The following is a 17969-nucleotide window of genomic DNA, read 5'->3' as shown; positions in this document are numbered from 1 at the left end:
ATGGAATCACAGTAAGAATCACATTTGTGTTTCTTTGTGTAAGTGGCATCACTCATGTAGTGACCATTCTAAACAGCCTTCCTGCAAAAAGTGAAACGCAGCAGTTACCAATAAAGTGGCGCTTCCCCCCCCCCCTGATTGCAACATGCGGCTAAGTTGTATCTTTGGGAGGAGCACTTGCAGTCCAAATTGGAAATTTGGGGGGGGGCGGATTCCAGACTTGGCCAAAAATACCCTGACAAACTGTGAACGATGTATGCGGGGGACCACTCAGCTGTGTGGGAATGTATTGTCTGCATGTGCCAGGACGTGATTTCACATCCACCGCTTGTCTGACAGCACCCAAATAATCAATAGTCTTTTGAGTTCAGTTAACCAAATTTTTTTTTTATTTACACAGATTAGAGTTGCTGGTTGAGACCATTTATGTTCCCCTTGGTTTAGCAGCTTTTCGAAGCAGGTTAGCCGATGTCCATCACTTGCCGCACCGAGGGAGGCAACATCAACTTGTGGAATCTAGGCCCATATACTTGGCCAGGGCATCCCTAACCACCTTTCCTTCGGCAAGATGCCTGTGATGGGTGGTCAACTCTTGTCCCTCTCCATGTGAAACAAGCATTGTCTCTGGGGCTGCTCCGCGGCCAGTGATGGGATGTCCCCGGCTTTCACAGAGGTTGTGCAAAACAACACATGCTGTCACCACAGCTATGACGTTGTGCTCCCTAACTTGGAGGCGGTGTGACAGACACCTCCACCTGGCCTTCAGTCTTCCAAAACAACATTCCACCACGTTCCTGGCTCGCGATAGGCGGGTGTCAAACATTTTCTGAGCTTGTGTGGTTGCCGTTCTCCCGTAGGGCTTCATAAGCCACCTACGCATAGGGTAGGCTCCATCGGCGATGACCACCGGGGGTATTCTTACACCGTCCACCACCATGAAAGGGTTTCCCGGAATTAGTGAGCCACTATCCATGGCAACACAGAAGGCGGAGTGGGCGAACACGAAGGCATCGTGGTTCTTCCCACTCCACCCCACCTCGGCATCCACAAATCTTCCGCGGTGATCAACTGTGCCTTGGAGCAGAATCGAGGAATAGTTCTTGCGGTTGCCGTACTGATCTGGGCGGCCTCCAGGAGCGCAGATCGGGATATGCGTTCCATCAATAGCTCCCACACAGTGCGGGAAACCCAATCTACGGAAACCGTCCATTATCTGGGAGAAAGAAAAAAGAAAGGAAAAAAAAGTCATAGTGCTATCAGGCAAACTGTGCATCAAATTATCATCATCACTCAGCGATGTCTAGTTCTTAAACACCCTGAAAGGGTTATTTCTGTAAATTGAATTTAGGATTTTTTTGCATTCTGAAATGTTGGGTGGAGGTTCTCTTATGTTTGGTGTAATTTAAATTGAATGATCCACATATCCACACAAGTATCTCTCTTCTCACCCTTTGGCAATAAAGGTGAACGTTGGTGGTTTAAAAATCAGCATCTTTTGGAGGCCACTAAGTGGCCCACCAAATTGGGATCGTCTTGTGCCTCGCCAGAGGGAACGAGAACGGGTGTGAGACGGGCCCATGACAATTGGGTCCATACTGGACTCAAAATTCCACCCCGGGCCACAGAGGCCTCTATTTTTTCTAACCCTGGAGACAGGTGTTTGGCGGTGTATGGGGCACTTTTTTTCGGGGAAAACCAAAACATCCCCCCAGGTAACAAATTAACTAGAAATTGTTGGAGAGTGGGATAACAGGTCGGATAAGGTGCCTTGCACGTTGTGTTTACTTTGCTTTCACAATGCCACCCAGAGCCACCATGAAGGGAGATGTTTCTCCCCATAGAGAACCATGGAGATTTTAGGAGGATTCGTGAAGAATTGGATGGGAGGGGGGGTAAACTTGTATCCCCAGATTTCACAGTATTCCTAAACTTGGAGGTTTGAAAAAGTAGGGTTAGGGGAAGGGGTTCAACAACTGTGCAACGATCAGGGTCACACAGTTGGGGGAAATACCAAACTGCATTCCTGCACACCACCCCACCTATGTAAACCAAATGTTTATATCACAGAGGCAAAAAAGGCAATCCCTCTCCAAGACAGTTCTTTTTGTTACCTGCTTCAGATCACACGGCGAGGGGTGTGTGTGTGTGTCAGTTGTTGCCCCTCTTTTTCTTAAAAAAAAAAGGATTTGTGTGGTGGAAGAACACACTATGAGGGTTTAATCCCATTGCATGCTCAAGGTGTCTGCGGGCAATGTTCACTCACACTCAAACAAACACATAGCGTTGTAGATTTTGAGAGGGTTTCAAAATTACCTTTAAAATGACTGGGAGAGGGGGATGATGTACACACCAGAGTGTTGTGTACTGGTCGTTCCGTCAATGTCAAAGTTTTTTTTAAACGATAAATTGTAATAGCGAAATTTTGATATTTCAAAATAAAAATTACCTGTCCAATCCCACTTCCGAAGGAGACAGTCTTCGATAGAAGTTCCACCTCGACCGCGAGGCAGAACTCGACCACCGCGGAGGCTACCGTAGACTTTCCAATCCCGAACAGATCGCTCGCCACCTGGTAGCTTGTTCCGCTGGCCAGCCACCAAATTGCCACCGCGACTCGTCTCTCCACCGATATTGCAGAGCGAAGGGAGGTGTTTTGACGCTGCAGCCTTGGACGCAGGGCTTCCACCAAGTCGATGAAGGTCCTCTTGGACATCCGGAAGCGGCGCATCCACCGACGGTCATCCCAGTGCACCAACACGATATTCTCCCACCAGTCGGTGCTTCTCGGGTATACCCAGTGCTGCCGTGGCTCCTCCATCTGCGCAAGCAGGAACCAATGTTGGAAGCGCTGCCGGCGCCGAATTCTGGAGCGCGTCCAGGCGACGGTGGAGACTGAATCCTGGAACAGAATCCTGGCTGCAGCTCTGCGGCGTTGGGCTGAATAGCGCCGGTAAGCGAGAAGCAGCTGCGTCTGGCAAGCCAGCAACGTAAACATCAGCTGTCCGATGAGGGCGACTATAGGATCCATACCCACAACCGAATCGGCAACAGTAACCACAACGACACCAAGCACACCAACCATCCGCTCACACCCACAAATAGATTTTGCCGAGAACCTTCCCTTTTATAGACCATTCGAATCGCCCGCCCAAAAAAGTTAACCAGTGGCTATCGAGATGTTCACGTGATTTGTCGCTTTGTTGATGTTTCCTCATTTCGATAAAACGAAATAACGGAAAAGTGTTTTCAAAAAAAATAAAAAAAAAGGGAGGGAAAAAAGGTACCGCCCACAAAAGCGGTTGGCGAGCGGACGTGTGACCGGAGGCTCGCGCGAGAAAGCCGGATGGGGAGCCTGAATGTGAACGGAGAAGGAAAAGTTGCGGGTTGGAGGAAAACGAAAGAAAAGCGATTTATAAGCGGGTAATGGGTGAATGTGGATTCAGCCCTGCTTGGCCTCTGGGGCACTGGTCAGTGGGATACTATTATTTATTTATTTAAAATGTTTCTGTGTTGCCTTTCTACCAAATGTAGGGTTCCTGAGGCAGCCAACAGTCAAAAACATTAAAAACAAACTGTAAAATACATTAAAGCAAACTTTAAAATATGTGAAAATTAAAAAAAATGCAGAAAATATACAAACAAGGATGAATCAGCGACACAACACCAAACTATAAGGTTCCATCTTGTTTCCCATTCTTTTTAACATCTACACAAAACCACCGGAAGAGATCTTCTTGGGATTTTGCGTGAAGGTCACCAATATGTGGATGACCCTCAACTTTCTCTCCTTTCCCTCAAGTTCTAGAGAATCTGTGGATGAAATTTATTAGTATGCGGAGAGTCCCATGGCACCTTTGCCAGGTGTGGACTAAGGGGAAATACCTTTCGCAGCTTGTTTTTCCGCAAAATAGTATATTGCATGAAAAAGGTAGTGGAAAGTAGATTCTGTGGGACTTGTGTGGCTGGTTGCACGGTTAGTTCTGTAGCTCCTATAAATTTGGTTGGTGTAGACCAAGAAGAAGTGTGCATTCCAAATTGTTTTTACATAAACCAGTTAATTGAATTGAATCAGTAATGGAATGTGTGTTTGGTGGAACTTTTGCAGCTTGGTACATCACTGCCATCTAGTCTGATATATGGACAGTGCAAACCTAACCATTACTCCTGCAGAGACGGCCAGCTGCCCGCGCTTCCTTGGCTGTGCTCGTTGCTCCCTAAGGACTTTTGGAAGCAAGCTATGCTAGCGTTGCAAGCCTGGCCAGGTGCAGTGAGGCCCGGTCAGGAAAAAACGCTCCCTAGTTGTCCACTAATTGCAGGGTGGCTTCAGATGACAGCCCTGTGAGTGGCAGGGAAAGGCGCAGCCAATCCGCTGGCCTTGATTGCCCTGCCGACGCCTGTCAATGCTATTCCAATCCAGAGAGCAAGTGCTTGGGTCACAAAGACCCTCACAATTGCAATTGTTGTGCCCCAACAGAGGCACCTGCCTTGAGAGGTGCCCTTACCTGTGGAGGGGAGGGACACAAGGCACCCACCCCCATTTCTGGCAAGGGTCAGGCTTGCAGCCAAGGCACTGCTCATTCACAAATCCCCCCCCCACTGCTGCTCTGAGAAACTTGCACCCCTCTCCCAGAAAAGTAAAACAAGAGAGGTGGCGGGGCTCAGCAAGTGCCAAACCAGCAGCCCCTGGCACTCAGCATCAGCCCTCCCAAATCTCAGATCCTGGAGAGGTGGCTCTTCAGAGACAAGCCGGGGGTGGGAGGAGGTACTGAAATGAATGAAAAGAATCCCCTTTTAAAACAATGGGAGAGGTTTGAAGGCCCTTTGGATATGATGGGAGGCGTAGAGTTGCCAGCCTCCAGGTGGTAGCTGGAGATCTCCCGGAATTACAACTGATCTCCAGGTCATAGAAATCAGTTCCCCTGGAGAAAATGGCTTCTTTGGCAGATGGACTCTATGGAACTATACGTTGCTGAGGTTTCTCCCCTCCTAAACCCTGCCCTCTTCAGCTCCACCCCCCAAATCTCCAGGAATTTCCCAGTCTGGAACTGGCAACCCCAGGGGGAATGCCCTTTGATTTGCATTGGCTCCATTGGAATACATTACTGCACCAAAAAGATGCAAGGAAGACGTGGGATGGACCTGAAGGCCCTCTCTCTGGGGCTGGAATGGCAGCCCCCAGAGTGGAAAGAGAAACTGCTGGCCTCTGGGCCAGCTGCGGAGCTTCATGGCCGGAGGAAGGGAGAGGTCAGGGGGAAAGAGGTGGGGCCAGGTGTCCAATTTTTTGGGAAACGTTTTTCCCAGACAGTCCCCCCAAATATCGGACTATCTGACTCTGAGTGAAAACCAGACACCTCGCACCCCTACCTGTTGCAGCATGTTCCATTGTATTCTGGAACCATTTTCTTTGGGAAGGGGCTAATTCTAACACACTATTTCCATGTTTACATTTCCACAATATTGTTTTCCTGTGTCTTGAATGCTTCCCACTGTTTTTCGTGGTACTAGCATTTATTTAGTGACTGTCCCAGCCTGTTCCATGGTATTCCAGGAACATTTTGCCTGGGAAAAGGTTAATAAAAGCATGCTAGTTCAGTGTTTTCATTTCTAAAATATTGCTCTCCAGTGCCTTTAATGCTGTTTTTTGGTGGTATTAGCATTTATTTAGTAACCCTTCCAGCCTGTTCCAGCTCGGAGCAGTTTGGCTAGAAAAGGGTTAGCATCTAAAGCATACTGATTAATGTTTACAGCAAAATACTGATTAAACCCAGGGCTCATTTTGAGGGGGAATGCACAGGAACGCAGTTCCGGTAGTTCCCCAAAAAGGCCCCGCCCACCTGACTCTCGGCCATTTTGGGCTTCTTTTGGCCTGGATTGGGGCCGAAACGGCCCGGATTGGGCCTCTGACATGTAGTGGATCACTCTTCCGCTCAGCAGTGGCCCGATCCTGACCATTTTGGGCCCCTTTCTGGCCATTTTCAGCCCCTTTTTGCCATTTTGGGCCCAATTTTGGTCCTGAATGGCCAGGATTGGGTCCAAAACAGCCAGGATAGGTGATGTCAAGGGGTGTGGCATATGCAAATCAGTTATGCTAATGACACATTTCCCATGATGTCAACTAATGAGTTGTGCTAATGAGTTATGCTAATAAGTTCCTCCAGCTCTTTTTCTACCAAATGACCCCTGACTAAACCAGACTACAGAACTATAGTTCTTTGAGAATGGTAGTAATATTCAACCCAGCTTATCATTTGGCTACTGGTGTTCTTTTGCATTTTTGAAGTCGTATTTTGCCTTATTGAATAATTTAAATTTGCCCTCTCTGTTACTGTTCTTCTGATGTTCAGTTCTGAGGTCAGCTGAAAATGATTACAATCTATAAAATGCAGTATTTCCTGGGCTTTTTTTCAGCTGGAACTTGGTGGAACGGAGTTCTGGCACCTCTTGAAAATGGTCACATGGCTTGTGAATCCGCCCCCTGATCTCCAGACAGAGGGGAGTTCAGATTGCCCTCCCACCAGGAGTTGCCCCCTATGCTGCAACCCACTGAGTTCCACCACCTCTTTTCCCAGAAAAAAAGCCCTGAATATTTCCATTCACAGCAGCAAATGAAAAGAAGTTATATGCTAGTATGATAGTTCCGTTTTTAAAATATTGCTGTCCGGTGTCTTTAACCCATTCCAGGTTTTTTTTTACAGTACCACTATGTTTTTAATGCCTCTTGTTTAATTACTGCCAGCTCATTTCGGGAAACTCTGATTGCAACTGAAGGTAAATCCCAGAAAAGGCAGTCTGTTGCAGGAAAAACAAAGGAAAGATTGGCAGCCTAGCTGCTGTCGTGGGCTTTGTTGGAGGTAGAAGGCGCTGCTCTGCTTGAACCAATGGCCTCAAGGCAGTTTCATAGCTGGGCTTGCCAACCCTCCAGGCGGGGCCTGGAGATCTCCCGCCATTGCAACTGATCTCCACATTACAGAGATCAGTTGCCTTGTAGATAGCTGCTGTTTTGGAGGTTGGACCCTCTGGCGTTATACCCTAATGAAGACCTCCCCAGGTTCCACTATTCAGTTTCCAGGAATGTTCAAACCAGGAATTGGCAACCGTATTTCCTAGGTGCACGTTACTAGGTGGTTGCTGGAAACCCCCCAAGCCCGCTCCCCCTGTGGGAGTCCCTCTCCACCGGCCCGTACACGAAGGCTATGGCAATACCGGGAAAACTCTTTTATTTATCATTATTAGGATATTATGATTCGCTTGCAGGTGGGTCTTAAGCAAGCGGCGCGGCCCCTTTAAATCTCGTTGAGGTCACGTGGGCCGAGCGACGAGAAGGTGATGACGCCGCGGCGGAGGGGAGGGGGCGGCTCCCCCCGAACGCGTGGTCGTGCCTCATTGGCCGGTCCCGACAGCCAATGGACGGCGGCCATCTGGGACGCCAACGTTCGGGGGCGCTGCCCCGCGCGCCGTGTCGCGGACGGGCCAATGGCAGCGCCCGTCAGCCCCTCGCCGGCCAATGAGAGCGCGGTGGGGAAGGCGTTCGGAAGGGCCGGCTATAAAAGAGCGGCGAACCCGCCCGCTGGCTTGCAGTCGCTCGGGCGCCGCGGAGAGAGGAAGGTGGTTGCTCTCGCTGTGGAAGGGCCGGCCGCCTCTTTGCCTCCGGAGGGAAAAATGAGCCCCGTCTTGGCCTTGTGCTGCCTCCTGGGCTTGGTGTCGGCAGGGCCGGCCACTTACTTCAAGGAGGAGTTCGGGGACGGAGGTGAGGGAGGCTGCCTGGCAGGCCGGGCTGGGGGCTACAGTGGGCCGCGGTGGGGGGGGGCAAGGGAAGGGTGGAGCGATCCAGTGGGCAGCGTGGGGGCTCTGGCAAGGGCAGCTTTCTCTGGGGTCGCTCGGTGAAGGGGAGCCTCACCTGCAAGGGCCAGCCTAGTTGAGCGAGTGTCTTATTCCTGGGTTCTTAGCAAACCTCTGGGGGGGGGTCTTTATTCCTTACACTGCTCCCCTCTGTGCTGTTGGGGTAAAACCATCACTGTTCCTTGCAATGGGGGCAGTGCAGAGGGCGATCCACGGGGCTTGCAAGAGGCTGTTCTGCTCATTGTGGGTGGGATAGGCAAGTCCTCCCCCCCCCCCGTTCATTCTGGGTAGGGAACTCAACCCTCCCCTCCCGCTATCTGTCAGACGCGAGGGTTGCATAAGATGGGGAGAAAGGTGGGAAGGTCAACAGTGGCTGTGCTGTATCGGGATGCTGGTTGTGTTTTAGTTTCAGGTGAGTCACCTGCAGGCGAGGAGTAAGGATCGGGTCCTGTAAGCGCTTTCAAGGCCAGTTGGATTGCCAGGGTATGAGCTTTCGAGAGTTGAAAGCTGCCTTCGCCATATACCAGTGTCTGAGGAAGGGAGTTTCGACTCTCGAAAGCTGGAAATCTAGTTGGTTTCGAGGGGGGTTGCACAATCCTGCTCTTCTGGTTCTACTTAAGAGGGAGAATTTTGGAGAAGGATCTCTTATTTAAAAAGGTAGGGATCTTGTTGAGTTACTTGAAAATTAGCCATTGTGGGAAGCATTAAAGATTTGGGGTTGTTTTTTGGAGAACAAGTTGATGTGAGAGGCGATCGTCCTTGTGTTTGGTCTAGACCGCAAATGCAATGGGGAGTTGATCATTAAGCTTCAATCAGCAGGGCCCCTGGAGACTTAAAATGTGGGCTAAATAGATCCCTCTGGGATGTCTGCAGAACACACACAACGCCCATTGCTGTGGAATCAAGTGTGACATGTATAGACTTCTACAGTGCTGATGATAGATTTGTCTGCCTTTTTGTCCTGTAAAGTGCAACATGTGTAAAGACGTGAGTGCTTGTGTATGGCCTGAATCGGTGTGTGTGGCTAAAAGGCTGGAGTTGGGCATTGGTGTAAAAGTGGGGTGTGGTAGCTGTATCTCTGTCAGCTCTTTGAGTAGTGTGTGATGGAATCAGAATTTTGCCCTTTAGTCTTTTTGGTTGGAATTTGGAAATGGTGTTTGTGGCGGTTCTCCATAACTCTGAAATCCTTTCTTGATGAAACTGAGCATTTTGCATTATGGCATTAAATACAGATGTCAGGGTAGTTAATTGTGCAGTTGTACTGCAGTTTTGTACTTATATATCGTTCCTGTAGACAGAGTAGTGCCCTACTCAGACAGGTGAGCATAAGTCATGAGGAACTAGATAGAGTAGAAGGTAAAGCTGATTTTGCTGCGTTGGATGCAAGTCACTTTACTTGGACGTAGCTGAGACTGGGAGCTGTTGGCATCCTAAAAGATGAAAATGCATATATTCTGAGGTAACAAAGCCTGCATATGGTAGACTGCATCAGGCATACTCCACTAACTACTAAAATTCTGTGAAGTTGGCCATGTTGAAAGCAATTAACTGAAAGAAGCTTTCTCTTTTCTGTGACTCTTTTCTGCTTGAAAGCAATAACTGAGCAAAGTAGACCGCAAAGTGTAATTAAACATGACTATAATGACAAACATAAGACAGTAACAGTAACGCATGTATATATCTGATAGAGGTATGTAGTACTGAAAAGACTATTTTTGGAGTTTATCAATAAGTCTATGGAATGCTGTGGAAGGAACTGTCCATTTTACATTTGAAATCTTGAATTGCGGATTATCTGTTTCATCTCACTAAAGAATCTTAGTGGGTGTTTCTTCATGCTTTGGTCATCTTATTTGTATTGATTGTCTCTCTCCAGGTTAGACTTGGGAGTGTGTCATTTGTCTTAGTCTACTGTTGGGTTTGATGGCTGAGCAGGGATTTATACCCAGATTAAATTTTTCACCACCAGAACAGAAACTTCATGCCTCCACCTTCCAGCGCAGCCCACTGATGTCCACAAACGTGGTTTGGTGGGGTGACTGGAGGTTAAGGGACCCTGTGAATGACATGGGGGTGAATTTTTAATAGACAAATGCTTTGAAAGATCTTGTTTCCGGGGTTCTGCGTTCCCCCCCAGTTTGCTGCAAAATGTAGCTTGAATGGGTCAAAGATGGTTGGAACATATGTTGCACTATGGTTGCGCAATAATCTCTTAACAGTACGTTGCACTACGGTTGCACAATCTCTTACAGATCACTATGGTAGGCTAGGGTTTTCCAAAACTGTATAGTGAATTATTAAATTATTATAGCCCTTGATTCAAACTGGAATCTTTTCCTCCTCTGCCCCCAGATGCCTGGACAAGCCGCTGGATAGAGTCAAAGCACAAAACAGACTACGGGAAATTCAAACTTACTGCTGGCAAGTTCTATGGAGATGCAGAGAAAGACAAAGGTAAGGTGACAGAGTAGTGTCTTCTGCTTAATTCAGCTGCATGTTGGGTCCTGAAGGCTGCAGTCATGCACACACAATTGAGATTTAGGCAGTCCATTGAAATTAGTTGCCTTTTATTCTCACAACAACTCTGTGAGGTAGGTTAGGCTGAGAGAGTGTGACTGGCCCAAGGTCACCCAATGAGCTTCCATGGCAGAGCAGGGATTCAGACCTGGGCTTCCTAGGCCCTAGTCTGTCACTAACCGTTATACCACACTGACTTGACTGAGACCTGGTGTGGTGCAGCAGCAAGACTGTTGGACGTGGACTGCAGAGTCCCAGTCCTCAGTGCACACTTGGCAGCAAGGCTTGGAAGCATTGGGCTAGTTTTGGGTCTTATCTACATCAGAGGAAGCTAAAAGGGAATGGGATCACCTGTGTACACCCAGAAAGGTAACAGGTCTATATAATAAATAGCTAGGCTTGCATTTCATTGAAGTCAGTGGGATTTATTGTTCAATGACAGTTCATTATTGACCGTCATTGTGTTTTTCTCCTGGGTGGCTGTAGAAAAATATAAAGCTCAGGCATTCCTCATAGAATGGTGGGGTAATTTCCAGGCCAAATAGTCTAGAACTGAGTGGTTCCTAGTTGCATAATAATTGTTTTGGAATTCTGGAAATTGGGTTTAACTTTGCATCATTTTTATGAGCCTAAACTTAAAAAAAAAAAAGAATTCTTCTGTTCTAAGTCATTATCTATAGGGGCAAATATTTATGTTACTGTGACTAGATTGGAACCCATTTTTAAGCTGTTTGTTATCACAGCCTTGTACCCCATATAGACTTTAATTGTGTTTGTATTATCTTCCTAGGGCTTCAGACAAGCCAGGATGCTCGTTTTTATGCCCTGTCTGCTAGATTTGAGCCTTTCAGCAACAACGACAAGACTCTGGTGGTGCAGTTCACAGTAAAACATGAACAGAACATTGACTGTGGAGGTGGTTATGTGAAGCTGTTCCCATCCAGCCTGAACCAGGAAGATATGCATGGGGATTCCGAATACAACATCATGTTTGGTGAGTGCTCAGCCAGAGGGTGCTGGTTCAAAGAAGGTGGAATGCTGGCTTCCTTTTAGGGAAGCGATAGTCTGAAAGCTGCTCATGCGTCAGGTTTATTACTGCTACTTTCACTTGTTGAGCCGTTGAGCAAGAGGATGTCTTGCTGTGTATTCCATCCTGTATGGTGGTCACTACAGATGCACCCTTCAGTCTGGTCTTGGAAGAGTGCCTTAGCTTGAGAAATGGGAGTTGACCTTCATAATAACAAGTTAAGTTGCACTGTAGTGAAATATGCATAACTATGCAATATCGACTGCACGTACAGTAGACTCGAACAAGCCTCTGATTAAGTAGCGGGTGTGTCAGGGAGGAAGGTTTGAAAGGTTTGTGTTGTCACCTACTAAAACTTTCCAAAAGAATGGGAATTGTAAAATACCTTAGGTGGCATATGTTGGGGATGTCAGCTGTTCAGGGTCTAATGCAGGGGTCCCCAACCTCTTTTGGAGCCTGAGGGCACCTTTGGAATTTGCACGCAGGGTGGCAGGATAACCTCAAAATGGCTGTCCCAGGAGGCAGTAAACCAACCAACCAACAAAATGCCAGGGAGCAAGTAAGCCTGTCGACATTTCAAGCAGAAGCTCTGTTTAATAGGATATTTGTTTATCTGCATAGCCAAGACCTGCTAGCCAAAAAGCCCATCTGGCCACACCCACTTTTAGAAACACTTGACAGGTGCCCGGAAAGTGTTAGCAGACACGTTGAGGACCTGGGGTCAACTGTTTTGCATGGGGGGGGGCATGTTTTAATGGACACCATGTGACTGTTTTGAGAAGGTAGTATGAGACTTGACAGCAGCTGAAGGTTAGTTCTGAGTATGGTCTTGGTCAAGCGGGGTTTCTTGAAAACTTCCGTTTCCAATTTTAGGCCCTGATATCTGTGGCCCTGGTACCAAGAAAGTCCATGTGATCTTCAACTACAAAGGCAAAAATGTCTTGATCAATAAGGACATCCGTTGCAAGGTGAGTGTCTTTTGTGGAAAGGACAAAAGGGACTTGACCCAAACAAAATTGAATCAAAAACTTTGAATTAAGAACCAAGAAGATTAATGAAATGTTTTTTGTAACTGTGGTTCAAGCTTTGTGTCATCTTGATGATGGAAATAGCTCTGGGAAGGCAGCAATCTCCCCTTTTTAAAGCTGGCCTAGAGCAAAAAGGGATCAGTCATCCTTTGCTAAGGTATCTGTGCTCTGTTTGGCAGGATGATGAATACAGCCATCTCTATACCCTCATTGTGCGACCTGATAATACATACGAGGTGAAGATTGACAACAGCAAAGTGGAGTCTGGTACCTTGGAGGATGACTGGGATTTCCTGCCCCCCAAGAAAATTAAGGATCCAGAGGCAAAGAAACCAGATGACTGGGACGAAAGGGCTAAGATAGATGACCCAGAAGACACAAAACCAGAGGTTAGTCGGTGGCAGTTCTGGTGATCAGTCATCGCTGATACAATTGGCACTTCAGTGAGATCACAAGAGAAGGTCTCTGCCCCAAGAAGCTTGACAGTGGGGGGGGGTGACAGCAAGTCGAAGGAACAACTTACAATTTCTCTGGTTCATGTTTCCATTGTCTTGACAGGACTGGGACAAAGCAGAGCATATTCCTGATCCTGATGCCAAGAAGCCAGAGGACTGGGATGAAGAGATGGATGGGGAGTGGGAACCTCCAGTAATCCAGAATCCGGAGTACAAGGTAACAGTGGCTCCGGTTACAGTACTCAGTTAATGATTTAAACCCTTTCAGTGATACCCTCCACACAGTTGGCCGACTGTGCAAAGTAAAAACTGGAGGCATCTGTTCTCCATTGCCTCTTCTAGTATGTGCATGTTTCCCAGGAGTGTTGTCTATATGTGACTTACACACACCAGTAGATGAAAGTGTCTTCTTCTGGTTGAGAAATTTGGAAGCCTCTGGTGCAGAAAAGACCTAGGAGTTGTTCTGTTATAAGCCTGATACCTCCTGATCGGTTCTTGAACTTGGTTTCAAGCTTTCTTATAAAACTGCAATTCTGTGCATTTGTAATTGGGTTAAAATTAAACGTACCTTGGTTAGTAACAGTAAGATGAGCTCACTGTGTGTGCTGCAGACCCAAGAATCAGTTTGGCTGTTGGATGTTTTGGTAAGGGAAGCATTTTGGTGTCCATGTACAAGATACTTTTGAGGATGAATGTAGAATGGTGTGGCCTGTTTTGAAGAGCTGGGAAGAGCAAAGAAGCAACTGCAGCGAACACATCAAAGTTAGGTTAAAAGACCCAAGTTTATGTATCACTTTACATAAAGAGTAGTATTGGGGCAGTTTTGAAGTGGGATTAGTTATGGGTTGAAACTGGAAATACAAGAACTATATCTTGGCCATAATCAGACTGAGTATAGTTGATCTGGTAATATGACAATGTGTGGGGTGGATCTCAACTGGGTTTGCTCCTGATGAGGGAGGAAGAACGCTCCAAAAAGTGACATTTTGCATCACTGGGACCTTCATGAACAAAAGGCATGTGAGAGAGGGTGCAATGAAGAGGGTTGTTGGGCGAGTTTGGGTGAAAATGCCAGTTGGATCCACTATAGTTCCTTAGACCCTTCCACCCCATGATATGATGCAATGCTTGAGTGGTGGGATGCAGTGGTCTGTTAACAAGCAACACTAATGCACAGTTCTGACCCTGGGAAAGTTCATTTCCTTGGATTGCAGGACTGACAAGGGGTTAACAGCCATGCAGGTTGATGGGTTGCGGTATGGGTATGGGGAGAAGATAACTGGTCCTTCTGCCTCTTGAGGGGGAGCGTATGGCACACAACACTTGTACTTCCTTCAGTTAGTGCAAAATAACTTGTATTGCAATCATGCTTAACGTGAGAACTGAACTTCAAACTGTTTTCTCTGTTATTGCAAGTTTATTGGAGTCCTCTATGTACTAGAGCCATGTGCTGTGATCAGCTATTTGTCTCTCACATCCTTAAATACAGGTGTGTCCTGTATGCTGTTTGTAGTAGCATCTGGATTTCTCACTTAATGCATTTCTGCTTCCTAGGGAGAGTGGAAACCTCGTCAAATTGACAACCCTAACTACAAAGGGAAATGGATTCATCCTGAGATCGATAATCCTGAGTATACACCAGACACCAGTCTGTACAAGTTTGATGACATCAGTGTCATCGGCTTGGACTTGTGGCAGGTGAGTTCTTCTTGATAGGGTTACCATTACGGCTTCTCAGTATTTGCTATAAAACCTGTAATGTCCAGAGATGTTAAACCTTCCCATATATTTACCTTATGACAGGGTTGAGTATTGTACGGTCAAAGAATGCAAATGATCACAGCAGTTAATGCCCTTATCTTTAATCTTTAAATGTAGTAGTTCCTGTCTGTAAAGTAGGGGACAGATAATCGGAATGCTCAAAACTAAGGCAGGCAAATTATCCAGTTTCTTCCACACCCTCTTATCTCACTCTGGTATTCAAATTGCTGTTGCCACTCTGAAGATCTTACAAAATAAACAAGCCTCTGTGAAAACGGGCTAATTGGAATTTGCAAGTTACTTGCTTAAAATCAATATGAACCTTATTTTTGTGTGAGGCTATTGTAAATACTGTCTATAGAATGCTTTATATTTAATTGTAACAATTTGTCAGTGTGTCTTTAAATTGTTATCATTGTATGCTTGTGTAGGAGATACTGTATAAAACCCTTTGGATAAACCTTCTTTCTAAGTAGCCTGTTACCACAGTGGGTTATTTTGTTAGTATTACGCTGTGTATCCTGTTGGTCTTTTTCTATTCTGAAGGTCTTGAGCAGATTCATGTGGAGTACCTGGTAGTAACCTAGTATAAAGGCATGGATCTGTATGGCTAGGTCAGTGGAGTCGGAAAGGGAGGTCAGTTTATAAATCAAATGTAGAAAGAAACTGGTTTCGGTCTAACGGCATCCCCCAACTCTGTGTCTCTAATTAGACCATTATTGCATTGCTGGCATTCTGCAGTCAGTCTTTACTCTTGGTAAGAAATGAAGGCATTAAAATCTCATTCCACCAAGGTGCTGATTTGTAACCAAGCAAGTCGCTTTTGTAGTCTTAGAAAGTGACATCACACCAGTTTTGTTTGTATCCTTTACTGGTTGCCCATTGCATTAGTCAAATTTTGGGGCACTGGCTTGAGCCTTTAAAATCACCGCACTGCTTGGGTCTGGGATAGCTAGGGGAATCCCCCCCCCCCATCAATCTTAAATGTTTGTTCAGGGGAATGCCTCCCTCCTAAATGTTTGTTCAGATGTCATCACTACTGATTGTGAAGCTGCTGTTAGATGCTACACTTAAGAATTCTCTTCACTACAATTTGACACAGTCGCCTTTTTAATTTTTTAACTGCATTTGTTGCTTTAAAGATGGTCATTTTCCTCCTTACATGCTGACATTTTATGGCAGAAAAGCAGAGGATTTAATGTAAATAAACAGTCGGAGTCTAGATTGGGCTGCTGCCAGCAGGGAAAGATAGTGGATTGGAAATAATATTGCATGCCTTTCTGAGTCTTCACCAGTATGGGTAGTTGTCAGAGTTGTTCAAGGTTGGATAGGGAATTCACCTTTGTTTCTGTTGCTTCAGGTGAAATCTGGTACAATCTTTGACAACTTCTTGATAACCGATGATGAGAAACACGCTGAAGAAGTTGGCAATGAAACCTGGGGTGCTACCAAGGTAAGATACTTTTGTCTGTGGTAAAGGTTCTGTGCTATTTGGGTATAGCTTCTGTTTAATGTTTGCAAAACATCTAGCTGAGTGTTCTTGCAGCTGCAATTTAACTGCTTTAAGATCTTGAGGTTCAGAAGCTATAGTGGGATTTTTTTTTTTGTGAATAGATCTATTCAGATTTTCATGCTGTGCAGCTAAACTAAACCCAGTTAACTAGCTTTCTCCTCATAAAGCTTCTGGCCTTCACCATCCTCCTGTAGGTTATTTGGGCAAAACCAACTCTCCCTTGCATGTTTAGTGCAGCAATCTGTCAGAAGCTCTGTGAAACATCCAAGCAAAAATGATGGGCCTTCCCTGTTAATCTTGAAAACTTAAAAATTATCTGAATTGGGAGGATCTGTTTAGGTACTTCGAGCTAACTGTCACTGAGGGACCATTTTTAAAGCCATCTGAGCTAGTGGGCATTGGGTAGGGAATTAAGTCAAATTCTTCTTTGTAGCCTTTGTGGTCCTTTGGATTTTTTGTACGGAATTTGGGGGAGCCCTGTCTTTCTGCTCCCTGTAAGCACGCTACTTTTCAAGCCATAATTCGGATTTGTCTCCTTTTCTACGTTCCTCAGGAGGCTGAGAAGAAAATGAAGGAGCAGCAGGACGAAGAGCAGCGAAAGAAACAAGAGGAGGAAGACAAGAAGAAGAAAGAGGAGGAAGGAGAAGATGAACCTGATGGTGAAGACAATGAGGAGGAGGAAGAGGACGATGATGAAGATGAAGAAAAGGAGGAAGAAGAGGAAACAGAAGGGCCACTGAAGGATGAGCTGTGATGAGGGTGCTTGTTGGCTGAGCCTCGCCCTGGGCCTGCGCCATGCAAATTGCTTGGTTGAACCCAACTAAGGAGAGGGATAACAGTAATGTCTCTATGAGACACAAGAACTTTCTTTTTTTATTGGTGTGTTTGTTTTGTCTTGGCCCCCTTCCCAGATGCCATCAGTTGTTCGTTCATGTGTGTAGAGGGGAAATAGAAACTGCATCCTAAGAAGGCTAATTGTAGGGACAGAATCCTTTGAGAGGAGACTGTTGCCATCAGCATTGCATTTTTAACATGGCCACTCTTTCACTGACAGCTGCTGCCTCTGGTGGTCCTCCAGGAACAGCTCTCCTGTCTGAGCTTGCCTTGGCCCTCCTTTCTGCTCCTCTTTTTAAAGTGCAGGGTTTCTGTGAATGGGGTGGGGTTGGAGACGGAGCTGCTGCTGTGCCTCAAAGAAGAATTAAAATCAAGACCGACAGTATTCAGCCATGTAGGAAGTCCTAGTGTTGAAACACCAGGAAGAGTGAACAGAACTACCCTCAATTTTTTTTGCCCAATCAGACAAAATTCTTCAGTGCTTTCTTTAAAAAGCCAAGATGTAAAGAGCAAAACTACCTTTCTGCCCTGTTTTTATGGCTGCTCTGGATATTGCATATAACTTTCCATGGTGAGGGAGAAGGGAGGGTTAATAGCAGTGACAGCTGTTGATGAGTGGATACGCTCAGGGGCAATAAATGTACCATCTTGGTGGCTGAAAATGTCTCTAGGCAAGGAGGTGAAGAAACAGGCTGCTGGAGGGAGTAAAATCACTTGTTCACACTTGAATGTATGGAAAAAAGAATTTCTATTAAATTAACCTTCATGTCTGGCCCATGTTTTGATTCCAGTGTGGCTTATTGTGGCTGTGAAGAGAGACTGGCTTTACCCAAAACAATGGAGTGTGCTAAACGTTTATATTTTCAGTGTTAGAGGGGGGGGTATGTGGTATATCACTCATTATATCCTGCCTCCAGTAGCTTCATTTGAGTCGAGTCTTTGATCTTCAGTTCTTCCATGTGTATTTGTAAACCTCCTCCTCCCATGCTACTGGT

General features: G+C 46.2%; 1 protein-coding gene across 1 annotated transcript; it reads left to right on the top strand.

Annotated features, from left to right (window-relative positions):
- Positions 1-7580: 7580 nt before the first annotated feature.
- Positions 7581-17751, top strand: CALR (calreticulin). The gene is made up of 9 exons (XM_055003458.1): positions 7581-7747; positions 10192-10293; positions 11147-11350; positions 12257-12351; positions 12591-12800; positions 12970-13083; positions 14421-14564; positions 15988-16080; positions 16694-17751. Exons 1-9 carry the CDS (start codon positions 7660-7662, stop codon positions 16892-16894), a joined length of 1251 nt encoding a protein of 416 aa, XP_054859433.1. The 5' UTR covers positions 7581-7659; the 3' UTR covers positions 16895-17751.
- Positions 17752-17969: the final 218 nt, after the last annotated feature.

Source organism: Eublepharis macularius, chromosome 19 (assembly GCF_028583425.1).
Source record: "Eublepharis macularius isolate TG4126 chromosome 19, MPM_Emac_v1.0, whole genome shotgun sequence".
Lineage (NCBI taxonomy): Eukaryota > Metazoa > Chordata > Lepidosauria > Squamata > Eublepharidae > Eublepharis > Eublepharis macularius.
Note: the sequence above shows the minus strand (reverse complement) of the source record. Positions and strands in the feature narration are given on the sequence as shown.

Bases quoted from the DNA above. Each gene is read 5' to 3' on its own strand.
- CALR (XM_055003458.1), top strand. From the start codon at position 7,660: ATGAGCCCCGTCTTGGCCTTGTGCTGCCTCCTGGGCTTGGTGTCGGCA. The intron at 10,294-11,146 runs GTAAGGTGACAG...TTATCTTCCTAG, and splicing joins AGATGCAGAGAAAGACAAAG to GGCTTCAGACAAGCCAGGAT. The intron at 14,565-15,987 runs GTGAGTTCTTCT...CTGTTGCTTCAG, and splicing joins TCGGCTTGGACTTGTGGCAG to GTGAAATCTGGTACAATCTT.